The 19,946-nt window shown below is 38.7% G+C and overlaps 1 protein-coding gene across 2 annotated transcripts in view; it reads left to right on the forward strand.

The window, feature by feature from the left end:
• Positions 1-7,819: 7,819 nt before the first annotated feature.
• The window catches only part of ARAP2 (ArfGAP with RhoGAP domain, ankyrin repeat and PH domain 2), a gene marked incomplete at its 3' end in the record, with an annotated part of 127,575 nt that continues 115,448 nt past the window's right edge, over positions 7,820-19,946 (forward strand). For both annotated transcript variants that reach the window (XM_082316375.1, XM_082316376.1), the window contains exons 1-3: positions 7,820-7,908; positions 9,012-9,089; positions 13,886-14,946. In XM_082316375.1, the coding sequence (XP_082172501.1) occupies positions 14,039-14,946 (908 nt within the window). In that variant the 5' untranslated portion in view covers positions 7,820-7,908; positions 9,012-9,089; positions 13,886-14,038. The remainder of the gene's footprint in view (positions 7,909-9,011; positions 9,090-13,885; positions 14,947-19,946) is intronic.

Genomic DNA, 19,946 nt, shown 5'->3' on the forward strand with positions numbered 1-19,946 from the left:
AACTGTGAAGGCCTCCAGGATTCTGAACATTCATAAAGAACTGATAAGTTTTGTATTGCAGTAGCTGAACAGAGTATGTAAATTGAATTCCATACTAGTGATTTAGTCAAAAAGCAAAAAGATTTAGTCAAGGCTTTGGTCTTGCATAGGTTTTTTTTCTTTGTGCATAGAAAATTGAATTATCTTGAATCCAGCTTCATTGTGCGATACATTGGCTTTCCAATTATTTTGTAAGGAAAGGACAAGATTACCACAGTGTCTCTGAAAGGTCAGAAGCTTGATTAACCGTTTACCTGGAGAAGATCATAATTTCCACAGCCTCTCTGCTGTTTTGTCTCATTTTATAAGATTAAGTAATAACCTAATTATAACCTTTGGGATAAAACTAATTCTTGAAAGAAAAATGCCTTTTGATGATCAGTAATAGTATTTTGTAGTTATTAAACATGATTGATGTTGTTTTAATGTTAGTGTTTAATTATATAAGAAAAACTGTGGGCTTTTCTATCCAATATTGAAGTGACACTTAATTGCAATTTTAATTACATTTTAGAAAGGGAGAGGCTATACAAACATGATATGAAAGTGTTGTTTTCACTCGATGGTATTTCTTTTCCTAGTGACAAAGTCCTACTCTCAGTTATACTGCTGTCCTCAATAATGGAGTTAAACCTTCATTGCTCTTAAGAGATACCCTTGGTACAAAACAATCCCTGAAGGAAGTATGATATTTTCTGAGTAGAAGAAGGTGAAAAAGATAGCAAGAACTATATCTGGATATAGAACAGTGTGGTGTGACCAATTTCAGCATAGCTTGTAACATCGGCTGAGTATTTGAGTGAGATTTCTTAAATGGCAATCTAATTCAAAATTGTAGGCAGAATACTTATGCCATCCTTTGTTTACCTAAAGTAATTAAGATTACTGGTACTCCCAGAACCACCTGTTACTCCCCAGGTGGCTTGGCTACTTTTAACTTTTCTTTTAGCATTTTACATTTGAGGCTGTTTCTCCATTTGTTATTTAAAAAAGAGACTACAAACTAAGGAAACAGTATGTGAAATGGGGTGTATGTAGTAAAACTTCAAGGACTTGATAGTTCTCAGCTTCTGACTTAACCTAGTAACTTCACAAGAAATTATTCATGGACAGATGGGATATCTTCATTATGAGTTTTTTATTAAAGTATTATTTGTATATACAGTAAGCCTCCAGTTTAGTCCCTTTAAAAGCATCAGAATCCCGGGGAGTGAGCCAGCTATCATGAGCTGGTTTTTTTTTGGTTGGGCAGAAAGCAATGAGGAAAAGAGAAAACAGAAGAGAGATATTGTGTTTCACCAGACCTAAATAATAATGTGAAATTATGTTGAACTACCTACAATTTTAGCTGTGATTGTACTTTGGAAATTTTTTCCTCTAAAAATAGTTCTGTGATGTCTATTATGTTTCATTACTTTCCATGCCAAATTTGCTCAAGCAACAAGTAAAATGAAAGAGGGAAGGAGGTATCTGAGACAGTGACCTTTAAAACTAATAGCATCTTTAAATGTGTCATACGTGGTTTCTGTAGAATGCAAGCAAGCCAATGCTGCGTAGATAAAACCTTAATGATGTGTGATTCATTACAATTCAATGAACTGTGAAAAAGATGAATATGGGAAAAAATTAGCACTTTGATGTGCAGGAAAGTTCCTCAGGGGCTTTATTTTCAAATAAGTTTAAGAACGCTCCATTAGACTTCTCAAAGGTGGCAGGAAGTTATGCCAAGGTAACTAGGTCCCCTAAATGAGAGCAACAGCAAAGAAACAAAAAGGAACTCACCACATGCTTTGAAGCTGGATTTGTATTCAAAAGCAACTTGAAAACCTTTAAATAAAAATGAGAGACAGAAGTGCTGGAATAAGGTCCCACACTGAACACAGGTACTCTGAAAAGAAAGTATTGAAGCCACCTCTCTGGAAACCCGAAGCAGCAGCTAGAATGAGAGATTGATGCTAAGTATTTTTAAAATTTGGTTTTTTTTCTTGGTTAGATGCCTTTCATTTGAAGCAAGAGCTTAACGCCCCTGCCTTGCTAGAATAATTTTGCTGTTTTCATTTTTAGGCTTGTGAACTCGGGTGAATCTTATACATAGGACATGCTTTTACTTCCCCATAAGCAATGAATTCAAATAAAGCAGTACTGCAGACAAAATTCAGGGGTTGTCTGCAGACTGAAACACATATCAATGCATATGAAAGTGGGGGATCACCAGCCCATAGGGCTGTATCAACACGTTTGGGTGCTGGCTCAAGACAGGACATGGAGCAGGTTAGTCCAGGGAAGTACTCTATTGTGTGCTTTGGCAAAAGGCAGTAGATAGACCCTCCTTTACTTCAAGAAATATCACATTGTCCCAGGAATGTATTTTGAATTGCCATCTTTGCAGACTCCCATTAAGAGTGAGGTCAGATTCAATGTTTCTGACTCACCCATCACCACTATACGAGAGGTGCTTTTAGAGCAAATGTTACTATTGGTTTATAAGTGTTTCTATTCTCAGGAAGAATATTTCAGTTAATCTGAATAACTTCTTGCCTTTAGAGGATTTTTGCATGTGGAGTTGAATGCAATATACAATACATACGCCAGAAAATTCACTCGGACTTAACTGTCACCAGAATTGGTAAGGGGAAGAAAAAAAATCAGTATATTGTAAAAGTAATCAGTAAACAGTGTATCACCCTGTTACACCAGCTTTATGTCATTTGTTTCAAAAGTCATATATCAATATCAAAATAGAGTAAAGAGACTACCTCATGAGTCCATCAGTAGTTTTACGAAAACATATAGCCATTAAAGGAAATAAGATGGCAAAAGTCACAATTGTTGTGTTGTCATACCTGTGAAGAAGAACATGTAGGTTGGTGTCCAGTGAGACATACGAAAGTAACTGAGTTATAATGCACTGAATAACTAGCTGAGAAGAATCCCAAGGTCACATAAACAGTTGATACCAAATACAAAAACTGAACCTAGATATCTCAACTCTTGTGCTTATTGTTAACTACAGTCCTAGCATTTTTCTGAAGCATTTTTGTCTTGCCCTGCGTGAAATACGTTAACCTCATGCTAGAACTCTGGTTGTGAAAATTGTAATACATGATTTAATTTCCAAGGTTAGTTTTCCTGATATTTTATTACCAATGATATTGATGCTATACTGTAACAACAGTAGTGAAGTTCAAATTATAAAAGGCCTAGATATTTACCTGCTAGTTGTTTGAGATGTAGCTAATATTTCATTTCTTATAATGTTTCATAAACTCCAAAAACTAAATACATTTAACCTTCTCAACACCTTGAGGAGACTGGTGGATTAATTTTATTACCTCTGCTTTAAAGGGGAGCAAATGAGACCAAAAAGATTGCAGAAGACCAAGTTTAGAACTTAGAACTTGCTACCTAGCTTGGACTGTGTTCAATGGGAATATGTGCTATTTTTACAGCAGAGAGAAAAAAATCTCATTAAAAGTCTGTCCTGGTTTCGGCTAGGACAGAGTTAATTTTTTTTTTCTGAGTAGCTGGTATGGTGCTGTGTTTTGGATTTAGGATGAGAATAATGTAGATAGCACACTGATGTTTTAGTTGTTGCTAAGTAGTGCTTACAGTGGTCAAGGACTTTTCAGCTTCTCATGCCCTGCCAGCAAGAAGCTGGGAGGGGGCACAGCCAGGACAGCTGACCCAGACTGGCCAAAGGGCTATGCCATACCAGGTGACGTCATGCTCAGCATATAAACTGGGGGGACTTGGCTGGGGCGGGGGCGCTGCTCGGGGACTGGCTGGGTATTGGTCAGTGGGCGGTGAGCAATTGCATTGTGCATCACTTATTTTGTATATTTTGTAATTATTATTATTTTCCCTTCCTTTTTTGTCCTATTAAACTGTCTTTAGCTCAACCCATGAATTTTACTTTTTTTTTTTAACATTTTTTTTCTGATTCTCTCCCCCATCCCACTGGGGGGGAGGGGAGTGAGTGAATGGCTGTGTGGTGTTTAGTAGCCTGACGGGTTAAACCAAAACAAAGTCACAAATAAACTCAGTTCTTCTGAGTATTTTTAGATAGCTGACAAACTTTGTGTACAATATCAGATCTACTTGTAGGCCATCCATAAAGGAAGGAGTAGCAGTTTTTTTCCCCAGTTTATCTTATCAATTTGCTGTTTGTACAGCTAGTTTTGGAGTTCTTAAATATAATAAATATGCAGCAAGTAGAATTGATCAATAATTTTAAAGATATACACATCAAAAAATTACAATATTTGAAAATTGGAAAATGGCTGACTAGTTTGAATCAGTTACATTGCTAGCTTAATGAACAATAAAAAATGTGGCAAACATCTACTTTGACTTATGACAAACCACACAGATTTTATCTTCACCTACCAAAAAAAATTACCTACTTAACATTTTTTCATGATAGCAACACAGAAACTCAAGGGAAGAGGAAATTATCAGATAATAAAATCTCTGCTGTTTTCAAGCCTGTCAGCAGATTTTCAAAACTCAAGAATATCAACAAGCCATAGAATAGTACTGTGCCTTATGTCATATCTGAATTACATCAGAATTAGTAAGATGCAATTTCCTTTTCGATTTTTGTAAGTGGTTTTTTTTTTTTACCACAGTGGCGGAAAGCTGCCATTCCATGCTCTGACAGAGAACTATATGCTGTAGATAAACCAGAGGGTTGAGAGGTTTCTTAGAATCTGATAAATTATGCTATTTTTTTTCTAACAAAGAGTAAAACAGCATATAGAATCATAGAATCGTTAAGGTTGGAAAAGACCCTTAAGATCATCGAGTCCAACTGTTAACCTAGCACTGCCAAGTCCACCACTAAACCATGTCCCTAAGCACCACGTCTACCCGTCTTTTAAATACCTCCAGGGATGGAGACTCAACCACTTCCCTGGGCAGCCTGTTCCAATGCTTGACAACTCTTGCAGCGAAGAAATTTTTCCTAATATCCAATCTAAACCTCCCCTAGCGCAACTTGAGGCCATTTGCTCTTGTGCTATTGCTTGTTTCTTGGCAGAAGAGACCGACCCCCACCTCGCTACAACCTCCTTTCAGGTACTTGCAGAGAGCAATAAGGTCTCCCCTCAGCCTCCTTTTCTCCAGACTAAACAACCCCAGCTCCCTCAGCCACTTCTCATAAGACTTGTGCTCTAGACCCTTCACCAACTTCGTTGCTCTTCCTTGGACACACTCCAGCACCTCATTATCTTTCTTGTAGTGAGGGGCCCAAAACTGAACACAGAACTCGAGATGCAGCCTCACCAGTGCCGAGTACAGGGGCACTATCACCTCCCTGGTCCTGCTGGCCACACTGTTCCTGATATAGGTTTGCCTGATACTGATAATGTCATTTAGACATACACAAAAAGACAAGAAAACCCCCTAAAGCCCCAAAAGCACAACATGGCTTAAAATGTACATGTTGCAATTTATCTGGACATAATGCAAATAGATATATGTAAACACAACTGAGTAGGTGTTTCAGACATTTAATGCTTATTTCTCCCATTCCTTGACCCCCCCCCAAAAAAAAAAAAAAAAAAAACGAGAAAAAAAATCTCAGATCTTGTGGTCTCATACTGTGGTCAAGAAAAGTAGATAAGTATAGTTCTGGTTGAGACACAGTGCGTCAGGGTGCAGCGTCATATTATGCTCTGAGGGGAGATGCTATTACTGCACAAGTACAAATGTGCTGAAGGCAATCTCTTTTAGTGAGTTGCATGTGGGACTCTGACATCTCTTTCAAAGACAAACACCGAGGGGACCATTATCTGTGGTCTCTGCTGCTGGCCCACTTATACAGGCAAATCGCATGGGTGTTCTGGAAGAGAAAGAAAGGTGGACTTTATAGAAGGACTTGGAAGTTTCTTGACAGAGAAGAGAGAAGAGCTCAAGGATATTAATCAATGACCATACCTTAAGAATTGCAGGAAAAAGAAATTCAGCCCAGCGTAAACTGCTAATTAATTGGATTTTTGCATGGCAAGGCAAGCCTTACAAAGGGGGCAGGTCTTTTGTTGTTTACAAGACCTGAATCTTTCAAATACTTTAAGTTACTGTGGTTAAAATTCCTTTTCTAAGTCAGCATTCATTGGCATTCTTCTGTTCTGAAAGGAAGCTAGGCTTAGCTAGAAATCCTAGGCAAATTTGTGATCGGCTGACTCTGTGAGTCATTAGGTTACAATCCAGAAAGGCTATGACCAAAAAGGGTGTTAGTATACTTACCTGAATCACATCGGTGCACTAACTTGGTTTGGAAACATATGGGTCCCTTTGCAAATAATTGGGAATGATGCTGAGACAGACTCAGCAAAAGCATTAATAAAAAGCCAGGCAAGAACATAATGAATTTCTCTAGGTTATCTAAAAAGGTAAATCCAAAAGTTTCCACTGCTGTGGGACTTCTTGCCACAAAATTTGCTTGCATAATGCAAGTTTAGGAGGTAAAATTAACTGCATTTTTTTGGTACACTAGTATTTAGGCATCTAATAATTAGAACTGGCAGCAGGATTTTCAGAAGTGGTTCAGCGCTGGTGGAATTGGTTCTCTAATGCTGAACTTCAAGCTTCTAATTGTTTTGACTGGGAGTTGGAGTGAAAAAGTTGTTTACATTCACAACTGTGATCCTGAAACCTCATTTTACTACCGTGGCACCAAGAGTTTTTAACAGCCTTACTATTAGTAAGGTTGTTTGGTAAGGCTGTATTTAGCGCGTCGTAAGCAGTCTTTGAACTGGGAAAAAGAACCCAGGTTTACTTGCTCCTAAATGAGCACTTTAATTACTGACCTCTTTTTCTCAGTAAATATTTGCTTCTTTTCTGCTTCAACAGAGTGGCAGACCTCAGACTTCACCTACAACAGCATGAATTTTGTGATACGTCCTTGGATTTAATTAGAAAAAAACAGAACTGATACATCAAGAGGAAGATGTATAGGTACAGTGATGGAATATATGAAAGTACTTTTCAGTCTCATTTTGTGTAGTGAGAAACTAGTTTCAGCTGAGTGACAGTAATTCACAATGTGGGCGAGTTCCTAGAAGTGGGGAAGTTACATGCATTACTGAAAGCTTAGTAATATTTTTTTTTTTTTTTAAAGCAAGTGATCACTCAACAGCTGTTCCACTACTGTAAGGCAGCACTGCTTCCTCGCACCCGGAGCGCCCGCCCTGAGGGGGCTCCGTTTGGTGCCAGAGGTGAGAGAGGGGAGCCCTTGGCTCGCTCTCGCCGGGCTGCCGGCTGCCCTGCAGCCCGCGGCTCCCGGGCAGGGAGGGAGCCGGGAGGGAACCCCGCCGCCCCGCCACCCCACGCCACCCCACGCCACCCCACCCCACCCCACCCCAGCCCAGCCCGCTGAGGGGGACACGGGCGCCTGCGAAGGGATGCGCTGGGGCAGCCCGCACTCCCAGGGCCGAAGCCTGCGGCTGCGAGCAGGCTTCCTCCCGACTCCTCAAGAAATATGCTGCCCGGCGAGCACGCCCTGAGCCCCCGCCCCGCCAGCCCACGCGCGGAGCGGCGGCGCGGAGGGGCGCGGAGCGGCAGGCGCTCCCCGCCCGCGCCCAGGTGCGGCCGCCCGCTGCGGGAGCGAAGGAGGGCGGGAGCTGCGCGCCGCGGGCGCGGCTCGCCGCGGAGCAGCGCGGGGGTGGGGTGGGGTGGGGTGGAGTGGAGAGGGGTGGGGAGTGGAGTGGAGGCAGGCAGGCAGGCAGGCAGGAAGGAAAGAAAGAGAAAGAAAGCGAGACAAGCGAGCGGGGAGCCGCAGCGAGAAGAGAAAGCTGAAGCAATCTCAAGTCCTGCTCTTCTTTCCCCCTGCCCCTCTCTCCCCGCCTTCCCCGCCGCTTTTTGCCAGAGGTAAGCCAGCCTCCGCGGGGCGCGGAGTTTGCGAGGCAGAGGGCACGGACTGCCCGCCCGCTGCCCTGTGCGCGGCGCGGCGGCCTGCGCGGGCGGCTCCCCGGGCCGGGCTGCTGCGGGCACGGCGCTTCCCCGCGGGCCGCTGCTGCGGTGCTGGAGGACCCGGTCCCGCCGGCAGCGCAGCGGCCAGCGAAAACGGCGCTGCTGGAGAGTAACTTTAAAGTTACCGGCGAGTTCAGGGGCGAGGCTGGGTGGTTTGGTACAGGGCATGCCTCAGATGAGCGTCAGATACCAAAGTTGGAATCTCACAAGAAATAGCTCGTAGGCAGGTAGAAAATAAGGCGTGTATTATTTCCCTCCTGTTTTTTGTTTTTTTTTTCCTAGCTTAAATTATTTTAACGGTCTCTAAATGCCATACTAAGGAGCAGTGTTTTATTACTGTGTATTTATTTACGCTATGAGTTGTTCTTGTGAAGTTAGACACGAACAGACTTTTTGTTAGCTGCCGGTATATTTCTGGGAATTTTATCAGAAAATGCATAAAGTTTACTCTGAGAAAGTCAAAGATCCACTAGCATGTCCTAGATAGAAAAAACAAAGTGAGTGATACAGCACCCAAGTGTTGCCACAGCAACTTGCTAAAGTGTACTCAGCCAATTCTACCCTTAGTTTGCTTATTCATGCCGTGCAGTTCCTTACTCCAGAGACTGTCTGCAAGTTGTTCCACTGGAATTTCTTGCGGTATGAGGTTTGATTCTGAGGTAGCAAAGGTGGCCGAACCTTTCCCTGGAAGAGAAGTGTTCTGAAATAAAACAAACAAACAAACAAACATTTTGACACAGAATGTACTTAAAGGTATTTCGTAATTATCCACTGCGCTGAACTACACTTAAGTAACTTCCTGGCGTTTGGGAGGGGAACAGTTCTATCGGAATTGTTGCAATCAGTTATCTTGCTCTGAGTTGACCCAAATGTTAATTCATTAAGGAACCACTTTAAAAAGGTTATTTGAGACTTTGCTGGGGTTTTTTGAGCATGCAGTCACTATGCAGATTGCATTAGGTAGATTTTTTGAAAGATCTTTAATGATCTACATTTTCTAGGCCTCTTGTCAGTGTGTATGCAGTCAAGTACAATGGGAAGATGAAATTCACTGCTGACAGATTTCATTCTGCTCCATGGTAAGTCCTGTTGTAGTGGTTTTTGTTTTGTTTTGGGCTTTTTACCTGGGTTTTTTTGATCTTAATCTAGTACGTGGTTTAGCAGAAGCTAGGAGCAAGCCTGAACTTGCTTGTATTTGTTGAACTGATTGCTTAAAGTGTGATTATCTTGCCGTGCACTTCTAAAGGTTTGACACTTTCTTCAGGCTAATATCTGTAGTGATCTTAAAAAGGGAAAAAAAGAGTCTCGCTTGAGTGTTTCTATATTCAGCTGTATCCTACTGTTTGCACATTTCATTATTAAAAGTTGGATTGCTTGCGTGCTTCAACATAGATTTGCCTGTCTGTCTTCTAATCAGAGTTGTCTTGAAGACTTTTCAACTTGAAAATCATAGAATGGAGGAATTATAGAATCAACTGATAAGGCATTTCAGAATGTTAGATGCAGGTACTTATCCTCAATGTGAGGGAAGGTCCTGAAAGTTATGTATGTTTTTCTGTGCCAGTGTTGACCTTTATCTTTAGTGCTATTTAGCTGTCACTTTTAGTAAAACAAAAAGACCTGTTATGCCACTCTGAGTTGTTGTACCTCCTTGTCTAAGCCCCTTCCATAAGATGGGAAAAGGAAGGATGTGAAAATCAGTTTGAAAAGAAGTGTGAGAAACATCATCTTCTATGGAAGAAAGTTGGGTGATCCCATATAAGGCTTGGGATGCGCAACACAAATTGCAATACATCTGCTGCCAAAACATATTTTCTTGGAAGAAAAGCCCAGATGGTTTCCCTTGTATTGTTTTTTCCCCATAGCAATTTAGATGTTTTACCCTTATTTCTATAAAATTGAATGGTCAAGTATCTTCCAAGAAGCTTGATTTTTGTATAACCGCTATAGGATTTTCCTGGATTTAGTAACCATGGTGAATGATGACTTTTGTCTTGTTACTATCATATTGGAGAATGTAATTAATATTGTTACTATCATATTGGAGAATATGATAGTACACCAAGAATCTGTTTTATTTAAGCAAGGCCAAATTCCACTCGATTTTTTTTTTTTCTTTTTTGATATTTATTTCTATCAAATACAGCGGGAAAAATATATTTCGCCTTGCTGCTGAGAGAAAAAGTTTTGTTTTGCAGGGTGTATGCAACCACGTGCATTAATGTTGGTGACTATTGTTTACTTAAACTTGTCACAGTGGTACGAATACAGACATGAAAGTGACTGTATGCATATAAATGTGTATATATCATATATATGCACTACACGTCTAATGCTATACAAACATTCTTTAGGGTTTGCTATGACTTATTCCGCAATTAAAGCTATGGAGGAGATTAAATTCTTTTTTAAATTGATATTAATTACATTGACACAGATTAATATATTGGATAAGGTGGTCCTTGAGTTCTGCTTTTCTGTATACTTCTTGAGCTTAAGCCTTCACTAAGGAGAAAACATTGTAATGTAAGAAACGATTCAGTATTTATCTTCTAGCCGGCAATACAAACGTTTGCTAAGGTGTGTAGATTTGTTTAGCTGTTTGTTACTTGAATCTTTGTCCGAGTAGTCAAACCAAAATAGGTGTCAGTATAACCCTTTGCTCAGACCCACAAAATATGTGACTGTGAACTTACTGGTATCTAACCAGCTGTATAGATAGGCCAGATCTATAGCACGTCTTTATAAATCTTGATGGATGAATTGACATCTTCTGCCATAGATTACTACGGAAACAAAAAATGGCTCGGGCTTCAGCTTCTAGCAGTGCTGGCATTTTGTGGTCAAAATGTCTTCCCAGTGAGCAGTTTCTTCCTTTCTCAGTCTGCTACACGTTTCGTTTATAAAATACACTGCAAAAAGTAATGGTTCTTGCAAAGTTTGTTCTGTGCTAGGTAATCCTCTGCATTGTTATGTGGTTTATACAGAGATGGGTTAGGATCCAAATAACTGATAACACATGGCGATTTGTGTTCCTGAAGTAACGGCAGTGGAGGTGTTCCAGAATAAGGTGTGGGCGAAGCATGTAGAAAAAACAGGATTTAGGTACCGAAAAGAGTGTGTGTGTATAAATACGCATGTTTATATAAAAACATATATTTATTTATAAATATATAATGAAAAGCTACTTTCCTAAGTGTCTTTTTTGTTACTGCAGAAGGTGGAGGGATTGAGAGAATGATACTGTCTGAAAATAAACACTAACACCTCAGGGACAAAATACCCAAACACCACCATGAAACCCAGAACTGCCAAGGAAAGTGGAAATGGCCGAGATAACCAATTGCAACTGCAACTTTAAAACACTTAGGCTGATATGCTAACATTGCAGGGGTTTTATATACTTGAACATGTAGGGGTGGTGGGGGGGGTTGTTTGTTTGTTTGTGTTCATTAATGGGTACGTGAAAGACTATTCTCTGGCACAAACAGTGCCTGCCTGATACTTTTTGCCCACTTTAATAATTTCTGTACTAATTATTTCTCATTCTGTACTCAGAATATATATTCAACCTCTTAGGAGACTATGTATTTATATTTGTATTTTTCATGGTTTAGAGATGGGTGGAGGCCATACTGTTGAATTTTATCTTATATGACCAGAGGCTTACGTGAAAAGCCTGAGGAAATGCTGATGTTTGAAATTTTGAAAGGACCAATGAGTGTTTAGATAAGTACGAAGGTTGGGAAAGGACAAAGTTAAATCTAAAAGCTTATTGTTAATCAGTTTAGCTCAATCCAAGGCTTTTTTAATTTAAGTGACTTGGGAATCTTTTAGTGAGTGTTAACTCCCTAAAACTTCATCTCTCTTGAGAGGCTGGTGTCTCATTGGCCTATAGAGTTCTCTCTCTAAAAAGTTTTGAATTTAGTTGAATGAAGTTTATGAATTTCATATTCAAGATAATAAGTCACTTCTCAGACTTGTGGACAGTGATCAAAGCTGATAAAAATATTGTCCCAAAAATGAAGTTAAAGAGATAAGCAAGAATCCAAAGACTTATTTTAAATAATGGAACACTTACAGTAAGTGTGCTGTGTTGATTTTTACATCTTCCAGAAAAATGTGGGTTTGTTCTTCTTTTTTTCCTCTTATTATGTCACATATAGTGTAAGTATAGAAAGATTTGTTTTTTCCCTGGTTTTTATTACCACTTTTTGAAAGTGTGGGAATAATAAAGATATTTACAAAATTTTGCAAGAGAAGACTTCTAGTGATTGAGTTGGTTATTTAATAATTTATTTCATAATCATAATAAAGTACAGTCACCAATAGCAGCGACAACAGTTGTGCTCCATTCAGGACATGATTTTAAATTTATATTTATTTATATGTGGCTTTGGGGAATGAGGAGGGGCATAAATATTTATTTATGACTGCTTTTCTGAATAATGACTTAGTTATTCAAAAGACATTGGGGAAAGCTTACAGGAAGAGTTTTTATCTTTTATTGGAAGAATTGATACAGTACAAAAGTAGGCAATCTCTTAAGCTTCAATTCTAGATCATAAGTAGTGCCCTGTTTGTCAGGAAATATTTTGAAGAATAAGGTATCAATACCTACTATCATGGATATATTCTGGGCAAATGATTTCTTTTCTTTCTGATTGCTGCTTAAGTCTTATGCTGTTCTACTGAAGCTGTTCTTTCTTTTCCAGGCTCCTTAAGGCTAGTACCTGCATGCCAGGACAGCTGCTACAGTCAGCAGGTTTCCCCAGGGCCAAATTACTCTTTATAGAGGAGGTGAAAAAACCTGTTGACTGCTGCTGATCTTAAACCTTCTTTAAAGAGATGTGATTTCAGGCTGTCTCAAACACCTTCAGAGTGGTAGCTTCTCCATCTGCTTTGGATTTTGTAAATTGTGAATTTGGATATGGCCCTGAAAGAAAGAAGAACTCAAATAGGTGGAATCTGGAAAGTGCAAGAGCTGAGTTGGAAAATACTGAGCAAAAACTCTCACGGGCACTTGAGATACCAGATGTCCCTAGTGTGGAGGCCAGAACTTGCCTATGGGGTTATGCCTCTGCTACTGTTTGTGGCCAAGGGAAAACTGCTTCCTTGACAGAGTTGAAAAGCTAGTAGTTACCTGTTTCCTGTTTTCCCTCGTGACAGTTCTTTGAAGGGCCTGATCTGCAGGACGTACTTTGATCACCTCTGTAGCTTTCTGACTGTAGTTATTTAAACAACTAAGGCACTTTCGTCCGCCCAACCCCGCTCAGAAGTGATTCTACCTTTGTAAACTGTTTTATTGGTTATGGTACTTTTTCGGTTGGATTCTCAGTTAAAGAGGGCTTCAACCCACAGTTCACATAGAATGCTCTAGCTAGTCATTTTTCCTTTTTCCCATTGAAAGTGTGCTTAAAATTGAGTTTAAGGCTCAAAAGATAAGGCAGTAGAAGCCCTATGCTGTAGTTGATTGGTGCTAGTGTGGGAATAGGAAAGCTTTGGGTCCCAGCTCTGGTCTTAGATCAGTTTTTCTCCGCCTTATATCCAAGTACTGTGTAATAAGAGTGTGTGTGTGTGTGTGTAGATCAGTGATTCATCTCTTAACTGTTCATCTTGAAGTCAACTACTAGGATTATATGTTTTAAGACTGTATTACTTGTGCTGAGTTAAGACTTTCATTTCTCTGTTCTCTTTATACAGGCCAAGATAAAAGGATGGAGAGGTTATGCTGTTTACCCTCCTTGAAATTTTCATATATAAGCAATTTAAAAATATTGCTGTATAAATGACAGGGAGCCTTTCAGAATTTTATGCAAGATTAATGTGAATTCAGATGGGAATATTTTTTTAATGCCCTTTTTCTTTTCCGTAGGTTTGCAGTCTTTAAAAAAAAAAAAATCAGTTTGAACTGAAGAAACTTGAAGAAGTGTCTTGAAGAAGCTGGTACTCTTCATTCACTGACTGACAACATATTTAGAGAGCTTTGTTGCTAGTGAATATGCGTGCATCCTGACTATATTTCTACATGACTGTGTGGGGCAATATTCGGAATGAAGCTGCCATTATGTCATCCACAGTCAATGGCACCAATATTGAAGAATTCTTGGTCAACATTAACTTGGGGCAGTATCTTCCTAACTTTAAAGAGTATGGCTATAACATTGTGACAGATTGTGTGGGAATAAATAATGGTGTGCTTCAGCAAATGGGAGTGTTGCCTACAGGGCACCGCAGAAGAATTCTTAAGCAATTAGACACCACTCTTTCAAAAATGCAAGGAAATTCTCTTTTCTGTGAAAATTTAAAACTCAAAGACTTAAAAGGTTTAGAAGAGAAGCAATATTCATCCTCAGATCAGGAGTCTCCAATAAGCAATTCAAGTGTAGATGGGACTAACTTGATACCTGCAACATTGTCAGAACACCTGCTTAATAAAGCTTGCATTGATAAAGAAGGGTTTGAACTTGCAGAGCAAAACTTATCGGAGGCAAATGATGATAGCTTTACAGATTTGGATTTTTCTAGTTTATACCAGAATTCAGACAGCATACTAAAAGCTATCAATCTAAGTGGAAGTATTAAGATGAATACTCAGCCAGATACATCACTGGAAGAAGCTGCTGCATACCAAGCTGATGAGCACTTGGCTGGCTGTTTGGCATTTCATGATCCTCCTTCTTCATTTGCTCATTCATGTGACACAAAATACAATGAAAACAAACATCTGATGTTAGCAGATGACGATGATTTAACTGATAGTGAGCCAAATTCTCCATTCTTTAAGTTTAAAGGAGAAATGGTAGACAATGACTTGTATGATTCTTGTACGCAGAACTGCATGAAAGTATTTCCAAGAGCAAGCCGGTCTTTTATATTAAGGCATCGACCTGTACCAGAAATTCCTGAATCAAGTAAAGTTCAAGCTTCATCAAGGTAATTGCTGTTTCTTTCTAATGAAGAATTGCTATCATTGTAGAAATTATGGTTTGGGTGTTCTCGCAGGTTATTTATGTCATTTTCTGGTGGATTTTTTTAATATGTGCTGTAAATACACTGGATCTGGTATGAATGTTGCCAGACTAACTGAAGGATTAAGCTTCAATGCAAGTTAAAAGTGCAAATGAGAGTATAAAGGGAAATTTTAGAACAGTGTTTCCTTATAGCCTCCCCAATCACCTCTGCGTCTACTTATTTTCAAAGAAAGGAATCTTTATTGCTTTAGATATAACCCTTGTTAAAACCAACTATATGAAGCATTTTTAAACTTAATCTGTATGCTGTTAAGATAGGAAAGAATGGAAATACACAAGTGTTACAAAACCAAGACTGAAGAATAACAGAAAAAGCTGTTGAATATATTCCAAACCAAAACATTGCTAATAATATTAATTTGACCTTAGCTCCAGTGTTTCTGATGAAATTCTGATCCATCACAGGAAAATGGTGACAAAATGGTGATTTCAAGAGGGCTAAACATTGACCCTTAAGTATAAGAATTTATTTTTGTGATGAGACAACAGTTATGGTGAAACACAAGTATTCAGGTTCTATGGTAGTAACTTTTAAGGTCATACCTTTCAAGAGATACTGTTCTTGGAAAAGACAAGCTTATTATCTTTATATATGTAACTTATAAGAAAGATACAGGAAGTTTTACACACCTACACGTATTAATGTAGTTTTATCTAAAAAGGTGGGCAAAATTTAGGACATCCTTCTTGTCTCTTTTGTGCATTGTATGGTGTAGCCACCCTGTAAACAAAGCAGGATGTGTCTGATATGATTGTATGCATGGGCACAAGAAGACAGTTACATGAGTATCTTAAGTCTTAGCCTTAAAGCACATAAATTTTTTTTTGTTTTAAGTTAGAATAGGGTATTTTGTGGAGGAGGAAGTTATGTTATACTGTGGGTCTAAAGCAAGGACTTTCTTCAAGAAGGCTCTTAGATTAATTTCTAAACTGGTTGTCATTTAACTGTTAACTCGGAGAATGAATGCAATCAGTTTGTAATATTAGGTGTTGGCTTTTGCTGGTGTCCTCATAATAACAAAACCTTAGCTTTTAATGATGCTTGTGGTATAAAAATATTTTTGAGGCATTCCAGCAGGAAAAAAAAGTGGAAAAGGGGGGGTGGGGTGGAGGGAACCAAACCACAATAGATGTGGGAGGTTTTCAGAGTTTATGGAATCTTTGTAAGGGTAGTTCTGTGCAGCATTGGTGAGGATAGTACTGGATAGAGTCCAGTAAAGTTTGTTATGATAAATTGCATAGGAGAGTTTGAATTTGTTTCAAAATATTCATGTGATGTGGGTGTGGATTTTTCTTCCTTCAAAATGGTTGAGTTCATAATCTAAATCCACAAATTAGTGAGCAGTGCTTATTGTCTTGAATAAACATCAGTTGTTGTAGCTTGTCTTGCAAAAATATGATGGAATGTAGAGGAAAAAGTTTGATGTTAGAACTTAACTCCAGGCCTATCTTAATAAAAGTAATATTGTTGGAATGTTAAAAATAATAGGCACTGAATGCACAGTTGATCACAATATTACAGGCTGTGTAAATGAAGAATATCTCCCCACAGATTAATCTGTGATATTTCTGGTTCTGTTCACTATAAGCATTTACTCAGCATGCTGGTTAAGTGTCTTAAACAGAGAAGAAAAATTCATGCAAAGGCATATGCAAAGTTTTGTCGGTGTAGGCATATCCAAATCATTAGGTTGCACTTTTCTTAGTCTCTTTTTTTTTTTTTTTTTTTTTTAAACCACCAGCTGTGCCTGGAAGGGACATGTCTGAGAATGTTTTGTATTTATCTTGTCTTTTTCATCTGCATATCTCAGCAGTTAGAAACATCATTAGCGAGTTTATACATGCCCTAAATGTGGAGTTTTCCCAGCCTTTATGTTTCTTTTAGATTATTGAAAGAAGTTAGTGTTAGAAGTTGTAATGCAATTGTTTGATTGAACAGATGGAGAGGCAAAGATTCTTTGCAACAATTACAAGACTTTAGTGTGCCTTAAGAAATGTTTCATCAGTGCCTTCCAAATCATCAAAAAATTGTGCCAATTGAAACTTAAGTATAAACATCTTTCAGTGAGGAGTAGCTTTACGTTAACTTTTGTAGCATTATTATCCCTACTTCATATAATACAGCTATTCCTGCTGAGCTGAAATGGGAATCTCATCCTAAAAGATAACAATAACCAGCTACTAAAAAAGTACTCTTGATGTCTTTTGAGAAACAATGATCCAGTAGAGAGAATATGCTGTATTTGTAATCTTCCCACCATTGAAGGAAATCCTCCAAATCCTAGTCTGTTAGTGATTGATATGTGACTGGGCCATTTACTTCATTACCCACCATTTTGATTTGTGAGCTTCAGCTTATTTTCTCCATTTATAACAATATGGAAATCCTGAAGGACAAGTAGCAATCTGTCTGAGGAAGATCAAGGCTAAACCAGAACTTCAAACCAGAACTTAAACTTCACAGAAACATTCTTGATAACCTTGCTGAGTATTTTTTTAAAGGCAAAGAATTAATACAGAACTTTAACCTCAGGAAAGCATCTTTAACCTCAGGAAAGATTGTGTCTGTTTTACAGAATTGCATAGACAAATTGTTTCAACTGCCTTTTATTGATAGATGCTGGTTTCATCCTTATTACATTGCGTGAAGGCTTTTCTATAGAGGGAGAGAAATCCCACTGAAATCTTCTGTGAAACTCAACATTTCCTTCCAGTTGTGCACGGATATTAGTCATTAAATTTTTATGCAAGGAAATGCTTTTCTCATGATCTCCTATGTGCCTTCTGGCACAAAAGTTCCTATGGTGGGTCTCCTGCCCCTTAGTAGTGCTGTGACCATGTCACTTTTTATTACTAATAATGTGCTTGCCTCTCTTGCAATTATATCTGCTTCCCTGTGCCTCACTTGTGCTCCTGGTTCTTGCCCGTAACAAAACTTGCTTTCAGCTGATAATACACCATAGCATTTTAGAAGTTGGAAATATTTTGGTTTTCTTTCTTCTTTGAAGTACCTGTGGCATCACTGTAGCACTGAGGGGTGCAGAATTAAAAAAAAAAAAAAGTGGCAATTACACAGTGTTCTTGATAGTGGGGTTATTGTGCAGGTTTTAGTAGTGGTTTTGGTTGATCAGATTGAAGTGATGTGTAATTATGCTAGATTCTTGTCAGCTAGACTTTTCCTTCTTATAACATGAGCTCTCTGTTGATACAGAATTAGTAAAGATAACTCTAAAGGTGTTTAAAAGCACTGGAATTGTCAAGAGGATTGCAAATCATCTTCTAAAATTGAAATAATCTGCATCCAAAATGTATTTATTAGACAAAGTCATCACCCTTTCTGAGACCCTACATTTTGTATTTAAGTGAGCAGTCTTAAATTTTTAATATGGTTCACCAGTCATGTTGTGGAACAGAACAAAGGGTTAAACACAGTGGATTGGAAGTTTCATGGTCTTTCTTGATACTTACGGTCTAAGTGACTTCATCTATACAGACATGAGTGAAAAATTGAGGCTTTTGTAAGACAGAATAGTGAAAGTAATGCAATGGATGGAGCTAACCACTGACGTGACTTTAGCACAAGATTAAAGATGGTAAATATAGAGATAGTCTTAGATGCTTTGGGTGCTTTGGATCATGTCATTTAGCCGTCAGTCTTAGGTGAAAAAGCTACTGTTGCATCATCTGTTCAAAGAAAAAGCTTAAGCAGATTTACAACACGGTAGACCTGTGTGTTAAACAGAATGCTACACAGCCAAAATTTCAGGCTGATGAACTCTATATACTTCTGGATTTTTTTCATATCCCCCAAGTTTGTTACTTATTTTGTTCAGTAGTGGGATTGCTCTGATTCTTTATTAAGAGGAATAAGAAATAGACCAAAAGTAATTCTGGAAAATATTCTGAGTTTGGGGGAAAATATAAATAAATAAAATAGATAATGATGCTTGGCCTGAACAGGCACTATTCGGCTTCTGCAACTGGCAGATCCTGTGGTTGAAACTGGGGCTGATAGTAGCTTGGTGCTGATACTCTCTAGACTCCATTTTTTAATATATAAGTGGTCAAGATTGCTAATGAGGTGCCCAAGCTGGTGCTGCCGTGTCTCTCTACTGTGTTCTGTCACACAAAGCAAATTTTTTAGGAGAGAGAAGCTACTCCCTCTCTTTTTCTATGGTCAAGCATCACCATTAATTTACCTCCGCAAGCAGTCTGTGAACCCCAGAGCTCTAACACAGCATGCTAGAGTACTTTTGACGTGTTTGCATTATGGGAGGGTTAGGTCTTGAGATAGAAAAGAAAACATGTTTTGAATGAGTTTGGAAACAAAAGCTTCATTCATTTAAAACACTCAGCAGATGAATGCCAGTAAAGACTTAGAAGCACTGACTGCTTACCCTGACCTCTCTCCCTCGCTTTATTTGCAAGGTGACAGGAGTATATTGAATAAAACAGCTCAGCTCAGCCCAGTGCTAAGCTCTCACCTTTCCAGTCTCTCAGCCTTTAGCGAGACCAGTCGCTGCCTCATCACACCCTTTCATCCTGTTTATGCATAAGTAAAGGACGGTGGGGAAGAGTATGCAGCCTCAGCCTCATCCGGTACCTCTCAATATAGAAAAATAGTGGGTCTGAATCTCCACAGTTGTAACAAAGTGATAATTTAATTTAAATTATTATTATATCTTTGTAAAATTGGCACACTGCGATTGGCAGACTGCTTGTACTAACCTTCCTTTAAAGAGCAAAATAAAGAAGATATTAATCTGAAGAGGTATTACATTTTGGAAATGGTTAAGGAAAGTCATAGATTGGTGTAGATAGAAGATTTTTTTTTTTTTCAATCTTATTTGCCCCAAGAGAAGTCTTCAGTATTTTTCTGTCTTTTAATCCAGATATTCAATT

This window comes from Platalea leucorodia (assembly GCF_965183815.1).
Source record: "Platalea leucorodia genome assembly, chromosome: 6".
NCBI classification, from domain to species: Eukaryota; Metazoa; Chordata; class Aves; order Pelecaniformes; family Threskiornithidae; genus Platalea; species Platalea leucorodia.